At 45.5% G+C, this 17,249-nt stretch overlaps 1 protein-coding gene and 1 long non-coding RNA gene across 2 annotated transcripts; both read left to right on the top strand.

Annotated features, from left to right (window-relative positions):
• Positions 1 to 496: 496 nt before the first annotated feature.
• LOC114596494 (uncharacterized) lies at positions 497 to 6,982 on the top strand. The gene is made up of 7 exons (XM_028728162.2): positions 497 to 590; positions 5,407 to 5,601; positions 6,004 to 6,035; positions 6,170 to 6,286; positions 6,416 to 6,495; positions 6,640 to 6,733; positions 6,836 to 6,982. Exons 1-7 carry the CDS (start codon positions 497 to 499, stop codon positions 6,980 to 6,982), a joined length of 759 nt encoding a protein of 252 aa, XP_028583995.2.
• A 25-nt stretch (positions 6,983 to 7,007) lies between these two features.
• Positions 7,008 to 8,353, top strand: LOC144327385 (uncharacterized). Its single transcript, XR_013392471.1, has 2 exons — positions 7,008 to 7,112; positions 7,505 to 8,353. It is a non-coding gene; the product is annotated as an uncharacterized LOC144327385 (long non-coding RNA).
• The last annotated feature ends 8,896 nt before the right edge of the window (positions 8,354 to 17,249 follow it).

Raw genomic sequence — 17,249 nt, 5'->3', positions numbered from 1 at the left:
CCTTGTCCCCCCCCCCCCAGCCTTCAGAAGAGGTCGGGGAACAGACTGTCCCCCGACCTGGTCTGAAGGCGGTTTCCATAGGAACGCATTAATTGATTTTCAATGCATTCCTATGGGAAACAGTGCTTCGCAAGACGAAAAACTCGCAAGAAGAAAAAACGTGCGGAACGAATTAATTTCGTCTTGCGAGGCACCACTGTACAAGAGAGGGACAAAGAGGGAGGGGAAGAGAAAAGAATATCCTATTATTCAGTCTAACACTCAAGTGCCCCTCTCGGCCCTTTCTGGGCAAAACTCCGACGGATCAGACTGGAGAAGGCTAGTAGAAATCCAAAGGCAATCCTTGCCTACAACTGAAACCACAGACAACTAGCCTGGAAACCACGGGTCTCTTAACCCGGAAAAACCACGGATCCGGAATTCACTCAGTGCTGCTCACAAAACTAATCCTAGTGCGGGGCCCTGTCTTCTTCCCGAACCTCCCGCTCTATCGTCCATGACAGCCTCCTGCCTGGCCTTAGAACTATGTCCGTATTCCCTCCTGGACGCTTGCACAGTGCAGTGCCAGATTGGGGTCCGAGAAGACAAAGGTTTGAAAGGAAGCAAATGACACACACACACAGAGAGAGAGATTTCCCATGACCCTTCCAGCCATGCTCCGAGAAAAGGCGTCAAGGAGAGAAAAAAGAGATTTTCCACGATCCCTTTGGCCACACTCCGAAGAAGGGAATCAGGAGAGGGAGAGAGGAGGACTTCCAGGACGCTTCCAGCCACGCTCCGAGAGAAGATGTCAAGGAGAGAGAGAAAGAGATTTTCCACGATCCCTTTGCTCACGCTCCGAAAAAGGGAATCAGGAGAGAGAGAGAGAGAGAGAGAGAGAGAGAGAGAGAGAGAGAGAGAGAGAAGGACTTCCAGGACACTTCCGGCCATGCTCCGAGAGAAGACGTCAAGGAGAGGAAAAAAGTTCAGCTGCCGTGGAGACATTACTCTTCCACCCCCCTCCCAATGTACTAACTTCAAACAATACTCACGTCCTTGAATGACCCTCGTGGATCCCGGGATCCTTTTCTTTGGCCGGCTTGACCTTGCCATTGCTCTCCTGGTCGAGCTTTCTGGTGACGATTGATTACCGCCCACAAAGAGGAGGCAGGGAGAGGAAAAAGGATCCCTAAGGTTGCCCAGTGGCGCCCGATCCCCTCTATCTCACCCCTCACCTTCACAGGAGAACCAAGAGTCCCTGAGCATGGTCGCCAAACTGTTAATGGAAAAATCCGAGGGCTCCCTTGGACAAAAACAAAGACACCAACCAGGATAACTTGGAGCTAAACAGCAGCCTGTAGGCTTGGCCTTTATTGATCTGTTGCAACAGGGTGCTCCCCTCACCTGCGGGAGAGAGGAGGAACCCAGAAAAATGGTGTGCAAGGCCTTATAAAGACTTTTGGAATTGCCACCCTGTAGATCCATACCACCCCCAGAAACATCATACATACATCACAGAAGGGGTGTAACCTAAGACCACCCCTCAGATACATCACACCTATCTCCCGCTTGGACTACTGCAATGTGCTCTACGTGGGGCTACCTTTGAAGGTGACTCGGAAACTACAACTAATCCAGAATGCGGCAGCTAGACTGGTGACTGGGGGTGGCTGCCGAGACCACATAACACCGGTCTTGAAAGACCTACATTGGCTACCAGTACGTTTCCGAGCACAATTCAAACTGCTGGTGTTGACCTTTAAAGCCCTAAACGGCCTCGGCTCAGTATACCTGAAGGAGCGTCTCCACCCCCATCGTTCTGCCCAGACACTGAGGTCCAGCGCTGAGGGCCTTCTGGCGGTTCCCTCGCTGCGAGAAGCCAAGTTACAGGGAACCAGGCAGAGGGCCTTCTCGGTAGTGGTGCCCGCCCTGTGGGACGCCCTCCCATCAGATCTCAAAGCGATAAACAACTACCTGACATTCAGAAGACATCTTAAGGCAGCCCTGTTCAGGGAAGTTTTTAATCTGTGATATTTTAGTGTATTTTTGGTTTCTATGGAAGCCGCCCAGAGGGGCCGGGGAGGCCCAGCCAGATGGGCGGGGTATAATTATTATTATTATTATTATTATTATTATTATTATTATTATTATCACAGAAAGGAGGGGTTGAGGGAGGAGTTGTGGTGGTAACCTAAGTGTCCTGTCACCTGGCTGGTTCCCCCTTTCCCCCTCCCCATGAGTACTTTCCAGGTGACAGAGGGGAGTTTGCAGTTTCCTGCACCCAGAGGGAAGAGCTGATCATTGTCCTTTGTTCCAGTCCGTGTTGAATCCACTCCCATATGCAAGTTCTTTGTTGGCATAGCAACTGGGCAGGGCTCCTGTGTATGTGCTGGTATGCTCAAGGGATTATGGCTGCTCTGTATCAAACCTTCCCCATTTTGTAGTCCTTCCTTCATGGAGTAAAATAAAAGTGGAACAGTGCAAATCCGATGTATGGTTGATTTTCTATGGATTTATAACAGAAGCGTAGCGTATGCAGTGTGTGAGTGTGAGTGTGAAGTTTGTACAAACTGAATGATTGGGGGGGGGCGTTTCCTGTGACAGTCCTAAGAAGACGAGGCAGAGCAGCACTTTAACACCTGGCAATGCTTGTCTTTCCTTTGGGTTGGAGCTCTTGTTTTTTTTAAAAAAAAAATATTTTTATTGAGTTTCTTTTCTTAGGGTCATAGACACAAGATTGAAGTAAGAAAATAACAGAAACAAAAACAAAGAAAAATGATAAAAAGATTATTACAATCCAACTTTCGATAGTTTTTCCAATATTCCAAATGGACTTCCCCACATCCTCCAGACTCTGCGTTCTTTGTGATAAAAGTTTCAGCAATTTGTTACCTTGTTTCTTAACTTACTGTATCTTTCAGTTATTATGTTTCTAAATTCACAATATTATATCCCAACTTTGTACGTTTAAAATTAACATAATAAAATTGTTTCATATTACCACCTCTTTTTTCTTGTCACTTCGTTTTCAATTTACCTAATCAAGTTGCTAAAGCAAAAATTTCCTAATCGTGCGTATTTCTTAACATTCGTACAACTTATAATGTTTTTGCAAATAGTCCTTAAATTTTTTCCAGTCCTCTTCCATTGTTTCCTCGCCCAAATCTCGGATTCTGCCAGTCATTTCAGCCAGTTCCATGTAGTCCATCAACTGCGTCTGCCACTCCTCCAGCGTGGGTAAATCTTGAGTCTTCCAGTGCTTTGCAATAAGAATTCTTGCTGCTGTGGTAGCATACATAAACAAAGTTCTGTCCTTCTTTAACACCTTCTGGTCCACCATGCCCAATAGGAAGGCCTCTGGTTTCTTGGGAAAGGTATACCTAAATACCTTTTTTAACTCGTTATAAATCATTTCCCAGTAGGCCTTCACTTTTGGGCAGGTCCACCAAAGATGAAAGAATGTCCCTTCTGCCTCCTTACATTTCCAACATTTATTATCAGACAGGTGGTATATCTTGGCTAACTTGACTGGGGTCATGTACCACCGGTATGTCATTTTCATAATGTTTTCTTTCAAGGCATTACATGCCGTAAACTTCATTCCGGTGTTCCATAACCTTTCCCAGTCTTCAAACATAATGTTGTGTCCAATATCCTGTGCCCATTTTATCATGGCAGATTTGACTGTCTCATCCTGTGTATTCCATTTAAGCAGCAAGTTATACATTTTCGAAAGTGTCTTAGTTTTTGGTTCTAACAATTCCGTCTCTAATTTCGATTTTTCCACCTGGAAACCAACTTTTTTGTCCATTTTAAAAACCTCTTGGATTTGAGCATAATGTAACCAATCCCGCACCTTATTTTTTAATTTGTCTTGGCTCTGCAACCTCCAATTGTCTCCAATTTTTTCAATTATTTCCCAATATTTTGGCCAGTAGGCCTCCATGCTGGGTCTTTTCCTGGCCTTGGCCTCCACCGGTGATAGCCACCTCGGGGTCTTACCCTCCAACAAGTCTTTATATTTCGACCAGACCGCAAAAATTGCTCTTCTGACAATATGGTTTTTAAATAGTTTATGAACTTTAACCTTGTCGTACCACAGATATGCATGCCAGCCAAAAGCATTATCAAACCCTTCCAAATCCAGGACATCAGTGTTCTCCAACAGAAACCAATCCTTCAGCCAGCATAAGGCTGCAGATTCATAATACAACCTCAGGTCCGGCAGGGCAAACCCCCCTCTTTCTTTCGAATCAGTTAATATTTTAAACTTAATTCGGGGCTTTTTGCCCTGCCAGACAAACTTAGATATATCCTTCTGCCACTTTCCAAAACATTCCACTCTGTCCACGATCTGTAGGGCCTGAAACAAAAATAGCATTTTCGGCAATACATTCATCTTTATAGCTGCAATTCTGCCCAACAAGGAAAGTTTCAATCTTGACCAAATTTCCAAATCCTTCTTAATTTCCGACCAGCATTTTTCATAATTGTCTTTAAATAAATTCAATTTTTTTACAGTCAAATAAACCCCTAGGTATTTCACTTTTTTAACAACACTTAATTCTGTTTCTTTCTGGAACCCCTCTGTTTCTGTAGGTGTCAAGTTTTTGGCCAAAACCTTGGTCTTTTGCTTGTTGAACTTAAATCCCGCCAGCCGACCAAATTCATGAATCAGTTCTAAAACTCTTTTTGTACTAGATACTGGCTCCTGTAGTGTTAAAACTAAATCATCTGCAAAAGCTTTCAATTTATATTGGTTCACTCCGACCTCTATTCCTTGTACCAACCGGTCCTCCCTGATCATGTTCAGCAGCACCTCCAGGACTGAGATAAATAAAAGAGGAGATAGAGGGCACCCCTGTCGTGTCCCTTTTTCAATTTTAAACTCCTCTGTCACCACATTGTTCACTATCAATTTAGCTTTTTGCTCTGTGTAAATTGCTTGTATTCCATTTTCAAACCCCCGTCCCACTCCCATCCCTTCCAAATTTTTCTTCATAAACATCCAAGAAATATTATCAAAGGCTTTCTCTGCGTCAATAAAAATTAACACCGCTCTCTTATTAATGTATGTTTGTAAAAGTTCCAAAATATCGATAATGTTCCTGGTGTTATCAAACAAATGTCTACCTGGGAGAAAGCCAGCCTGGTCCTTGTGAATTACTTCATTCAAAACTTTTTTAAGTCTACTTGCCAAAATGTCTGCAAAAATTTTGTAATCCACATTTAGGAGTGAGATGGGACGGTAGTTCTTAAGTTGAGTCTTTTCAGTTTCCGCTTTAGGAATCAATGTGATGAAGGCTTCTTTCCACGACTCTTTGGGTTGGAGCTCTTGAACCCATAGCACTTGGGGCCTCCTTTCTCTCTCTGCCAGCCATTCGTGCTCTGGGCTGCCTCTTTCCAGCTCTGGCGATGACCTTCCAGGTCGCAGAACTGCAGAAAGATGGCAGGAATTGGGCCAGACGCCCCTCCTCTCTCACACACACACACACGAATTGGGACTGCCAGCTTCTGAGTCGCTCTCTCTGCTCGTCTCTTCTAGGTTCAGGCGCTTAAGGCGGCTGATCAGCTGCAAGAAGGTGGCCCCCTTGGAAGTCCTGGAGCAGCCCGCGGTGTCGGGTGAGCAAGTGGCCCTCCTTTTGGAGATGGAGGAGGGCAAGAATGGGCTGGGGGGCATCTAGTAGAAAGATGCACAGAGCCAGACGGCTGGATCCAACCCGCCTATCTGCGACAGCATCTGGAAACCCAACCGCCCCCCCCCCAGCAACCACCCCATTTTGTGGGGTCTGTTGGAGGAAGCAGGGGGCTGGGCTGTGGGGCAAGGCAGGGGGACAGTTGCCAGTGGGAGGGGCATCTTCCCTGGGGAGCCATGATCTGGGGGCAGGAGGTTAGGATTGGCCCCCAAGGCCTGGGGTGTCCTTCTCCTGTAGTAGGACTTGGAATCCAGGAGAAAACTCTTGGAAAAGCCTTGCAAGGGGCTCAGGGAGGAACTCACCAATCCCCATGTCCTTCACTTTGCAGATGTGCTGGGGATCCACATCCCTTCCGTTGCGGTGAGTATTGGATAAAACGAGAACAGGGAGGGGATCCCTCAGATCTGCCCCCCTCTTGCACTCCACTCTGCACTCTCAGATGTGGAGGAGCCCTTCCCCCACAAGGAACTGACAACCTGACTTTTGCCTTTCAGCTGCTTCACAAAGATCAGCTCCAGCTTCTGGGCATCATCCAGGACTGCCAGGCAGCTCGGCTCAGGGGGCTCCGAACCCTGAAGTACTCCAAGGAGGAGACTGCCAAAGCCATTCTGGTGAGTGATGGGTGGTGTGAGGGACCCCCATGGGGAGGGAGGGGCAAAGAGGGGGCTGGCGTTTGGGGTTGGAGCCATCTTCTGGAGACTCCCGGAAGGAGCTGACTTTCCTCCTCTGCTCTCTTCTAGAACATCCTCGGGCACTTGGAGTACTTCAGGGATCGCCCCCTGAGCCTGGCCCTGGCCTTCGAGGCCCTCCTGCAATTGAGGTGAGTGGGATCTTTGGGGAGGGCAGGGCTGCAGAGGGACAGAACTCCAGGGGGAGCTTTGGTTGGGCAAGTCTGGCAGGAGGGAGAAGGGTCAAGGGAGACTTGGAGGAGGCAATGTCTAACCCCTTCCCTTTCTCTCTCCAGTTTTATGAGACCCCACTTCAGCCTCTCTATGGTGAGTGAAATCCTCCATAGAACAGCGGAGGCAGTTCTGGGGAGCGCAGAGGAGGACAGAGAGGTATGTCCTCTGCTTTAACTTCTCTTTGGCTCTTTCTTCTTTTTACACTCTTACAAAATTTAACCCAGCAGCACTCAACCTCTCTTCTCTCTTTTCCCACAGGAACTGAAGAGGCCATTTCAAAGCCTGCTGGGGGGTCTCCTCCTAGAAGCCCCCAATACTAGAACCTTTCTCCAATTGCTTACGGTAGGTATCCTGATAGCATCAGGAGTGGTTTTAGGGTTGCCCCCCTGTCCCTTACCCAACTGACTGTCCCATTTCTTTCATCCTGCAGGACCTCCGATATTACGCCCTTTTGGGGAATGAAGAGCAAAGGAAATTAGGGGCCAGCAGTATATCCCTGCTGCTGGCCCTTTCACGAAGATTCCCAAACCTAAGAGTAAGTATTTTGCCTTCCTGTATTCAGTTAGAATCATAGAATCATAGAGTTGGAAGAGACCACAAGGGCCATCGAGTCCAACCCCCTAAAGGTAAAGGGACCCCTGACCATTAGGTCCAGTCGTGACCGACTCTGGGGTCGCGGTGCTCATCTCGCTTTATTGGCCGAGGGAGCCAGCATACAGCTTCCGGGTCATGTGGCCAGCATGACTAAGCTGCTCCTGGCAAACCAGAGCAGCGCACGGAAACGCCGTTTACCTTCCCGCCGGAGTGGTACCTATTTATCTAGTTCATTGGTTGCTTCCATCCTTCCTGGGTGGGGCTGCTTCTCTTACACCCATCCAGGGTGGGGTTCATAATGTCAACTGACTCAGATTTGTCTTTCCTCTGCAGAACAAAGTGATTCGGCCGGAGCTGGCGTGCTTCAGAAATAATCTGAAAGAAGGTAATCCCCACACCTTGGGGACAGTGAACTCCCTGTCCCTTGTTTGCCCAAGACACACCTCCCAGGTCTTCTTGCTGGGAGTCCTGCAGGACCTGCTCCCTGCCTGGCAGGCCTTTCCCACCTGCCCTGGGAGGGCAGCACCCAGACTGACTCCAGCTACAAAAAGCGGAGAGAACTGAACAGATTTTCTCTCTTTTCCATTCTTTTCCATCCAGATGACATCATCATTGAAGAATTATGATTTTCCTCCTTGAAGGAATCAACTGGCTAAAGACTGGGAGAAGAAGAGGCGCTAAGAATCAGGAGGGGGACAGATGATTTAAGCAGCCATGAAATATGGACTGAGATTGGGCAGAACAAGGAAGAAAGGAAGAAAGGAAGAAAGGAAGGAAGGAAGGAAGGAAGGAAGGAAGGAAGGAAGGAAGGAAGGAAGAAAGGAAGAAAGAAAGAAAGAAAGAAAGAAAGAAAGAAAGAAAGAAAGAAAGAAAGAAAGAAAGAAAGAATCCATGACAGATGGCCATCTAATCTCTGCAAGGAAGGAGAGTGCATCACCTTACAGGGGAGTCCATTCCTCTGTTGAACAATGTTCAGTCGGAATCTCCTTTGTTGTATCCTGAAGCCATTGGTTCGAGTCCTACCGTCCAGAGCAGGAGAAAAAAAGCTCGCTGCATCTTCCAAGTGAAAATGGCTCTCTCTGGTGTCACTGGATCAAGCTGATCGATTTTCTGGCATTACTTAAACGAAATAGTTTTTAATTGATTTTGAATAAACATGCAATAAATTGTTATTGTTCTGAATTTCATTGTGTTATTGTCTTCCATTGAAAAGGGGCAAGGAGAGGGGCTGGCTTTGGACTCAGAGCCTGACTGATAAGCTGAGGGGGGGCAATGGCGTAGCAAGGTTAGGTGGTACCCGATGTGGAAAATTTCTTGTCAGCCCCCCCCCCCCCCATTGAAATTATTAAAAGAAGGAAAAATAAGATACTTACAGCTGCAAGTGTTATTTTCTGGTTTATTTACTTAACATTGTGAGCATAAGCACTTAAAACCTTTTTTTCACAGCGGGAATTTATTATGAATGATTTTTTTTTTACTTAATTTTGCTATTTTGCAGCCTGCTGTTGATGTGGAGTGCAGGATGCTGAGGTGCTGTGTGAGTGGAACTGCAAGAAACAAGCACCAGTGCGGATACTCCCTCACTCTTAAAGAGCTTACCTAGAAACCAAGAAGAGCCAGTGGCGGAGGAAAGGGGTTGGGGTGTCATCACTGAGGGGGGTGACAAAATAAAAAAATAAGAGGGGGTTATGTTTTTTAAAAAAATTGAGCTCACAAAACTTTTTAGTTCAGTCAACAAATGTAATGAAACACGGCCGGCACTTACCATGGGGCCTGCAGCATGCCTGCGCCACACGTCTCTCCTGGGAGTGACATGGTGGCTTGGGGGCCTGCAGGCTCCGCGCTGCCTGAAACGGCAGTGTGGGACTTGCATCTGCCCTCCGCCTCTCCCTCAGCCGCCCTACAACCGATGGGGAGGCAGCAGAGAGGCTCCACACAGCGCTCCCTGGCCCCATGGGTGGCTTGCCCTGCCCCCATTGGGCTGCTCGCCCCACCCCTGGCTGTAGGATGCGCACTCCGCACCCAGCACCCGAGCGGCTGGCTACGTCACTGAGAAGAGCCCTGCTGAATCCTATCTGGAACAGAATCCTGTTCTCACAGTGGCCAGCTAGATGTCTATAGGAAACCCTCAAGCATATACCTTTCGATAGGTATTTACCCACCAGCAGGATCTTGCACCTTTGCTAGTGCTATGTACAAACATTTGAAGTGCACAATATGATTGCATCCTGCCCTATCCCCACCCCAGTTGTGCGGCAACTGAAATGTCTAAGGGTCCTTCCAGCTGGAGCCTGAATACTGCAAACTGGCCGTTCAGACATTGCAAATGGGACGTTGGCAGCAGGTTTTTCTTTGTTTGTTTTTACTTACCTGATTTTCTGTGAAAACTGTGACTCTGAATATAAAAGGTATGAAACACAGCCCAGCATTTTGATGCTGATGTCACGGGGGGGGGGGGGTGTATGCGAGAGAAGTGCCAATCCCACAATAAACACCAGTCTGGAAGCAACCTATAATATACCGGGATGCGGCAAAATAGGGAAACGTACCTTTTAACTCTTCAAAACTGCAGCGGCAGCACATCTCACCTTGCCATACGGATGAGACTGTAACACAATAACATAAGACGATCCCTACTGGATCAGGCCACCTAGTCCGGCATCCTGGGGCTTGTCCACACCTGAGCAATATGTGGCTTTGCACCTGCCTGTCTCATTAATAGAGGGACATCCACATTACGTCCTCCCCATCCCAGTGTTGTCCCAGATCTTTTCGAGCTTTGAAAAGTCAGAAATGGCCACCATATGTAGGGCTTCCCCCCCCCAGGGGGGTACGCAATGGTATGCAGTACCCACCCACACACCCTTTGTTAAAAGTGTGGCACTTATTGTAACAAATTCATGATGATTACCAACACCTCCCCCCCCCCTTAAAAAAGAATAAAGCACTGGTAGACCCACATTTAAAGGGTGGAAAGGTCCTAAACAACACTGGGATAGGAAAGTTTTCCTGAGCACTCTCCTCACTTGTGCTGTAACAAAATTATACAGGAGATGTCATGTATACCTGAAGGAGCGTCTCCACCCCCATCGTTCAGCCTAGACACTGAGATCCAGCACCGAGGCTGTCTGGCGGTTCCCTCATTGCGAGAAGTGAGGTTACGGGGGGCTTTTCTCATCAGTGGCGCTCACCCTGTGGAACACCCTCCCTTTAGATGTGAAGGAACTAAGCAGCTATCCTATCTTTAAAAGACATCTGAAGGTAGCCCTGTTTAGGGAAGTTTTTAATATTTAATGCTGTATTGTTTTTAGCACTTGATTGGGAGAGCGGCTGGGGAAACTCAGCCAGATGGGCGGGGTATAAATAATAAATTATTATTACTATTATTGTGCTTCCTGGGCTTGCAGCCTCCTACAGAATCTCCCAGGCACATGTGGGTGTTTTTTTTCATGCATTACCTTTGGTAAAAATGACTTAGCATAAATCTGCTCTAGAATCAGGTACCTCTGAATTCTGTTAGCTGCCCGGCGATTGGCTCATTTCAGTAATCAAGACAGCAATACTCCTAACAATATCTTTGTATGATTCTTGCAATCCCATCGCTCAGGATTTCCAGCTGTGCGTGAACTGACGCCTAAGTAAGACAGGCAGATTTGGCTTTAAAGTTCATTCCTGAAGATTGGGAGGGGAGAAGGTTGGGGGCTGGGGGGGGGGGAGAGAGAGCAGTGTCCTCTATCCTCCCCTCCACCCCATAGATGTCATTACATTCTCCTTGGAGAATTAGCCAATGTGGAAATACAGAGGCTACGGTAACACTTGGCCTTCCTTCAGCAATGAACACATACCACAGAGTTCACATTTGCTCAGAAATAATCTGGGCGGGGGGGGGGGAAGCAGGGTGGAGGAGGGAGAGATGAAGTGAAGCACAACTGCAGATCATCAGTCTGGCTTAACCTTGTCAAGCAGGGATGAAGCAGGAAGTTCCTTGTGACAATGACTGGCAGGTATACAAATGGATGAAGGAAACATGCTGCAAAGCAGAGAGGGTCTCAGACAGTCAGCTGGAGCACAGGAAGAAGACACAGGCAATAACCAAGATCAGAGGAAACTGACATTGGTGGCAGACATTTCAGCAAAAAGATCTATTCCAGATGCATTTTATTGGAGGTGGGGAACCTTTCCAGCAATGCTGTTTGCTAAGTGATTGCAGTGAAGATTGAAGGATTTCATGGGGGGGGGGAGTAGTTTCCACTGTTACAAACGTGGAAATAATAAAATAAATTGAAGGGAGCTCAGAAAGAGGAGGGTGGAAGTCGAGGTTTGAAATGTTGGAACTATTGTTAAACTAAATAAAGGAAAATGATAAATAACATTATTATTTTTTAAAAAAGTATACCGTTACAAAAGTTGGGTGCCTGCCCCCTCTCTCTGCCGAGCAGTGGCAAGAACCCACGGAATCACAGGCACCCACACAAGGCCTGTGTCCCTTTGAAGACACAGTGGAGACTGTTGTGGCTTTAAGAAATATGGTTTATTCACCTATTTACACCTTCAGTCTGAATTGAGGGAGTCAAGATCTTATAACATTTCAAGAGGCAGCCGCTCAAGCAGCCTGCAGCCAGCCTCCTGGAAAGGTGGATCTCAGCTCTTTTTCCTAATTCTTCTTCCCAGAAACCCTTTTCCTGTCACCACAAAGATACACCTCATCACCTTGGTAACATCTCACTCCCCAGTGGCCCATCGCCAACTTTTGTCATGTTAACAGGTTTGCTCTTCGCCCAGCCAGGCTGGTTTGCATAGGTTGGTAGTACAACCTTCTGAACAGATGAAATATTCATCAGTAGAAGGTGGTTGGTTCAATAAATAACAGCTGGTTCGCCTTGTACATATATCTCTTATTTACCCAACCCCAGATAATTCTCAGTGGAATCTCCATTAAAAAAATAAAAAATCAGAGCCAGGCACACTCAGGCAGCAAATAAGGCTCCAACACCCCCAGAAGACACATGCACTCATCATGCTAAATGTAGCTGGACTTCAATATTCTAGATGGAGGCATTGCTGGCTGGGTGAAACACTGAACAAGAAAGTGAATTCTCTTAATTTAAGTCCCACTTTTTCTGACCTAAATTCAGTCTGGTCATTCTTGGCTCTAAGTTGGTCCGAAGTTGAGGGCGTGGTCCTTGTTGTATGCAAAACTGAGTGGCGGAGCTATGTGACACTCAAAACCAGTCTTGAGGAGGCTGTGGTTTGGACCGGTGGGGCGGGGAGCAGGCATGTTGAATTTAAGATCACCCTCCCCAGGCTTCCCCCCCCCCCCATAGCACATCCAGATGTGTTTGCTCCGAGGGGCTCTTTAAAATAAGAGTTTTGAGGGCGGGGGAAGGCAAACCGACAGGTGCTCAGGAGCACTGGAGTCAGACAAACATCTGCTGCGGATGTCAGGAACGCACAAAAGCTGCTCTGTGTTGGGTAGTGAAGCATAGGAGCAAAAGAACAGCTGGAGCAAAGGAAGGAAGGAGCCTGAGGAAAACAACAAGGTATCAGATTAAAAGAAGACAAGCGAGAAAAGCTACTTTAGGGGGCTGGTAAACAGTCTCTAGATAGATAGATAGATGATAGATAGATAGATAGATAGATAGATAGATAGATAGATAGATGATAGATAGATGATAGATAGATGATAGATATAGATAGATAGATAGATAGATAGATGATAGATGATAGATAGATGATAGATATAGATAGATAGATAGATAGAGAGAGAGATAGATAGATAGATAGATAGATAGATAGATAGATAGATAGATAGATAGATGATAGATAGATGATAGATAGATAGATAGATAGATAGATAGATAGATAGATGATAGATAGATAGATAGATAGATAGATAGATAGATGATAGATAGATGATAGATGATAGATGATAGATAGATGGATAGATAGATGATAGATAGATAGATAGATGATAGATAGATGATAGATAGATAGATAGATAGATAGATAGATAGATATAGATAGATTAGATAGATAGATGATAGATAGATAGATGATAGATAGATGATAGATAGATAGATAGATAGATAGATGATGATAGATAGATAGATAGATAGATAGATAGATAGATAGATAGATGATAGATAGATGATAGATGATAGATGATAGATAGATAGATAGATAGATAGATAGATAGATAGATAGATAGATAGATGATAGAGATAGATAGATAGATAGATAGATAGATAGATAGATAGATAGATAGATAGATGATAGATAGATAGATAGATAGATAGATAGATAGATAGATAGATAGATATTGGGGAAATGTAGCTCTGTGGCTGATCTGGAATTATTTTTTTGTTTATTTGGTTTATTGTAAGGCTGGACAAATCTGTTAATTTTGGTTTTGGTTTAAATTCAATTCTCCACATTTTAGAGTGATTTGTGGCTTGCTTGCTTGTTTATAAAACTTCATGAAAGTTTGCCAGCATTTTCATGCCGATTTCTCCCAACATACACATTTTTGCAAGCAATTCTCCCTAATTTCTGTATGTTACTTTCACTCATAACTGCATTTTTATGCACACCTTTGACACATGCATTTTTATACAAATTGGTCATCACAGATTTCAGAAAAGAATGCATTTCAAGGCATAATTGTATTTCGATTCTTGCCTTGGTCTGAGAAGTGAGAATTGGGTGGTTTCACATTCAGATGGAAACCAGATCAAATTCCTCCTCAGCCATAACTGTAAGTCTCCCTGCGTGTCTTCAAAGAGAAAGACGGGTTGTAGCATAATAAGTAGGTTGGTAGAACACCTGATCAATTAATACTCTAAAGCAGTAGTTCCTAACTGGGGGTCCAGGGACCTCCAAGGGGTCTGCATAACACAGCCAGGGGTCCGTGGCACCATTCACATAACGAAAACGTAGGAGGTCCATGGCTTGGCTTTTGAAAAACAGGGAGTCCGCAGAACTTAGCTAATTGGGAACCACTTAGCTTCCCAATGAGGAGAAGCAGAAGAGAAGTGCATTCTGGCTTCTTACATCAACCAGGGGATCAAGAGACACTGAGAGGCTGCACTCCTCTGCCTCTCAGGAATAAACATCAAGGCAACTGGGAAGCCGTCCTGGCTCCATCCATCAGCCAAAGAAGAAGCAGCTGCAGGGAACTTACTTTCCCCCTCCATTCCTGAAAGAATGTTCAACTCTAGTTGACTGTTGCAGAAGCCAAGCCGGAGAAAGAGGACACCCAGGCCTAGAGACTGGGGAGAATTTTACTCTGTTTGCATTGAAAGGAGAGGCTCTCAAATCCACCCTTTCCGACACAATCCGTGAACCAAAACACAGCCCTCTTTTGAAAATCGCACTCCGAATTTTACAATGCCGTTCTCCGGAAATGTGCACAAGAATGCACAGCCCAGGAATAAAATGTGCATCTATCAGTGAAAATAGCATGGTGGGGGTTTATTAGAGCCATCCAATATGAATAGAACAACCTGGGATTGCTGACTCGTTTCATGTCAAGGTCCTCCTTGAGGATAAGTCTGATACTATTACACTGGCTGTTGCAGAATTCCTCTTGAAGGCAGTAAAAATAAAAAAATCGATATGTGCAGCCTCTGTTGACTAGCAAGGACAATCTTACACCTTAATAACTGTTGATATATACTATTTTTGTACTGTGTATTTTGGTTCTATGGACAGCAATAAAGCTGTGTGTTTATTAGAGGGACATTGCTTTGCAAAAATGTGTCTTAGGGAAAATTGCTCCCAAATTACAGTGGTACCTCGGGTTAAGTACTTAATTCGTTCTGGAGGTCTGTTGTTAACCTGAAACTGTTCTTAACCTGAAGCACCACTTTAGCTAATGGGACCTTCTGCTGCCGCCGCACTGCCAGAGCACGATTTCTGTTCTTATCCTGAAGCAAAGTTCTTAACCTGAAGCACTATTTCTGGGTTAGCGGAGTGTGTAACCTGAAGCGTATGTAACCTGAAGCATATGTAACCTGAGGTACCACTGTATATAAATTAGGAAAAATTTGCACTAAAGTGCAGGTGAATTATCAGGAGGACTTTTAAAAAAACATAAAATAAAATGGCAAGTTCCAATTTGAAGAACTAAAGTTCAGATTGGAGAAATGAGAAACTGAGAGACACTGAGATTCGCTCATCCCGCCTCCAACCCCATCCATCATTCAAAAGAGCAAGAGAGAACACCAGCAATGGAAGACCAGCCTGATCTGAACTGCATTCTTATGAATATTTGTTGGAAATGTAAAGAGAAGGAAGGCACTTTCTACCATATGTGGTGGATGTGCAAGATAACAAAAGCATACGGGGAAATAATATATAACGAGTTAAAAAAATGTTTGAAATAACTTTTGTGAGAAAACCAGAAGCTTTTTTACTAGGAATTTTAGGGGCAGAAATACCAAAGGAGCAGCAAAGACTATTTATGCATGTGATGACAGCTGCGCAGATACTTTTTGCCCAGAGATGGAAGGAAGATAAAGTCCCTACAAGAGAAGAAGAAGAGTTTGGATTTGATATCCCGCTTTATCACTACCCAAAGGAGTCTCAAAGCGGCTAACATTCTCCTTTCCCTTCCTCCCTCACAACAAACACTCTGTGAGGTAAGTGGGGCTGAGAGACTTCAAAGAAGTGTGACTAGCCCAAGGTTACCCAGCAGCTGCATGTGGAGGAGCAGGGAATCGAACCCGGTTCACCAGATTACGAGTCCACCGCTCTGAACCACTACACCACACTGGCTGATAAAGATGATGGAATACGCCAAAATGGCGGAAATGACCAGGAAGATTAGAAACCAAGAAGATTAAAACTTTCACAAAGAATGGGGGAAAACTATAAGTTATCTTGGAGAATACTGTAAACAATTAAAAACATTAGCAGGATTGTAATAGCACTTGTAATATCACAAGAACTATGGCAAGAATAGAATTTTGAACGAAAAGTGGAGAACATTATTAGATGCAGTTGAATAAGTTTAACAATGGAACCCATGGAGGGAAGTCCAGTGATTCAAGGAATCCCATATTTTTATGATTATGATTTTTATTTAAATGTCAATGTCATTTGTAAAACTGAATCAAAATAAATAAATAAATAAATAACTGCATTCTTACAGATGACCAATTTTATTCCAGCCCTGAAGAACTGATCTCCTTCCTCCACCTTTTCTCTCCTTTCCCTGTTTCAGTGTATGTCTTGCTCTTTTCATTTGTGAGCCTGATGGTCTCTCACTGCTTTGTGACAGGAAGCAGCTTCAGGAGTCAATACCTGTCTGAAAAGTGGATTCAGTCAGTAAGCAAACCAATAAACCAGAGTCCTCTGAACTTGTGAGCTTCCCTGAGTTGGGCTGCATAAACACCACATATTTAAAGGATTGAGCTGGTGGCACTGTGGGTTAAACCACACAGCCTAGAGCTTGCCGATCAGAAGGTCAGCAGTTCGAATCCCCGTGATGGGGTGAGCTCCCGTTGCTCGGTCCCTGCTCCTGCCCACCTAGCAGTTCGAAAGCACGTCAAAGTGCAAGTAGATAAATAGGTACCGCTCCAGCGGGAAGGTAAACGGAGTTTCCGTGCTCTGCTCTGGTTCGCCAGAAGCAGCTTAGTCATGCTGGCCACATGACCCGGAAGCTGTACGCCAGCTCCCTCAGCCAATAAGGCGAGATGAGCGCCACAACCCCAGAATCGTTCGTGACTGGACCTAATGGTCAGGGGTCCTTTTACCTTTACCTTTATGTGTCTTATGCACAACACATCATATGGGGACTTCCGGCGAGGAAAAATGGTGGGCGCCACGGCAGAGAGCAGCGAGCAGCTTCTGAAGCCAGCCAGAGTCAACTGCGCTACCAGGCTGGCTCCGGGCTGCTGAGGCTGCCTCTGCCAAGTTTCCCGGGGACAGATTTGCAAATCTGGTGATATTCCAGGGACGGAATTTGTCTGGGGACGTATCTGCAAATCCGGGGACTGGTCCCGGAAACCGGGGACGTCTGGTAACCCTAGCTTACCCCCAAGAATCCCAGGAACTGTAGTTCCCCCCCTACATTTCT

The sequence above is a fragment of the Podarcis muralis genome, chromosome 4, assembly GCF_964188315.1.
Source record: "Podarcis muralis chromosome 4, rPodMur119.hap1.1, whole genome shotgun sequence".
Taxonomy (NCBI): domain Eukaryota; kingdom Metazoa; phylum Chordata; class Lepidosauria; order Squamata; family Lacertidae; genus Podarcis; species Podarcis muralis.
Note: the sequence above shows the minus strand (reverse complement) of the source record. Positions and strands in the feature narration are given on the sequence as shown.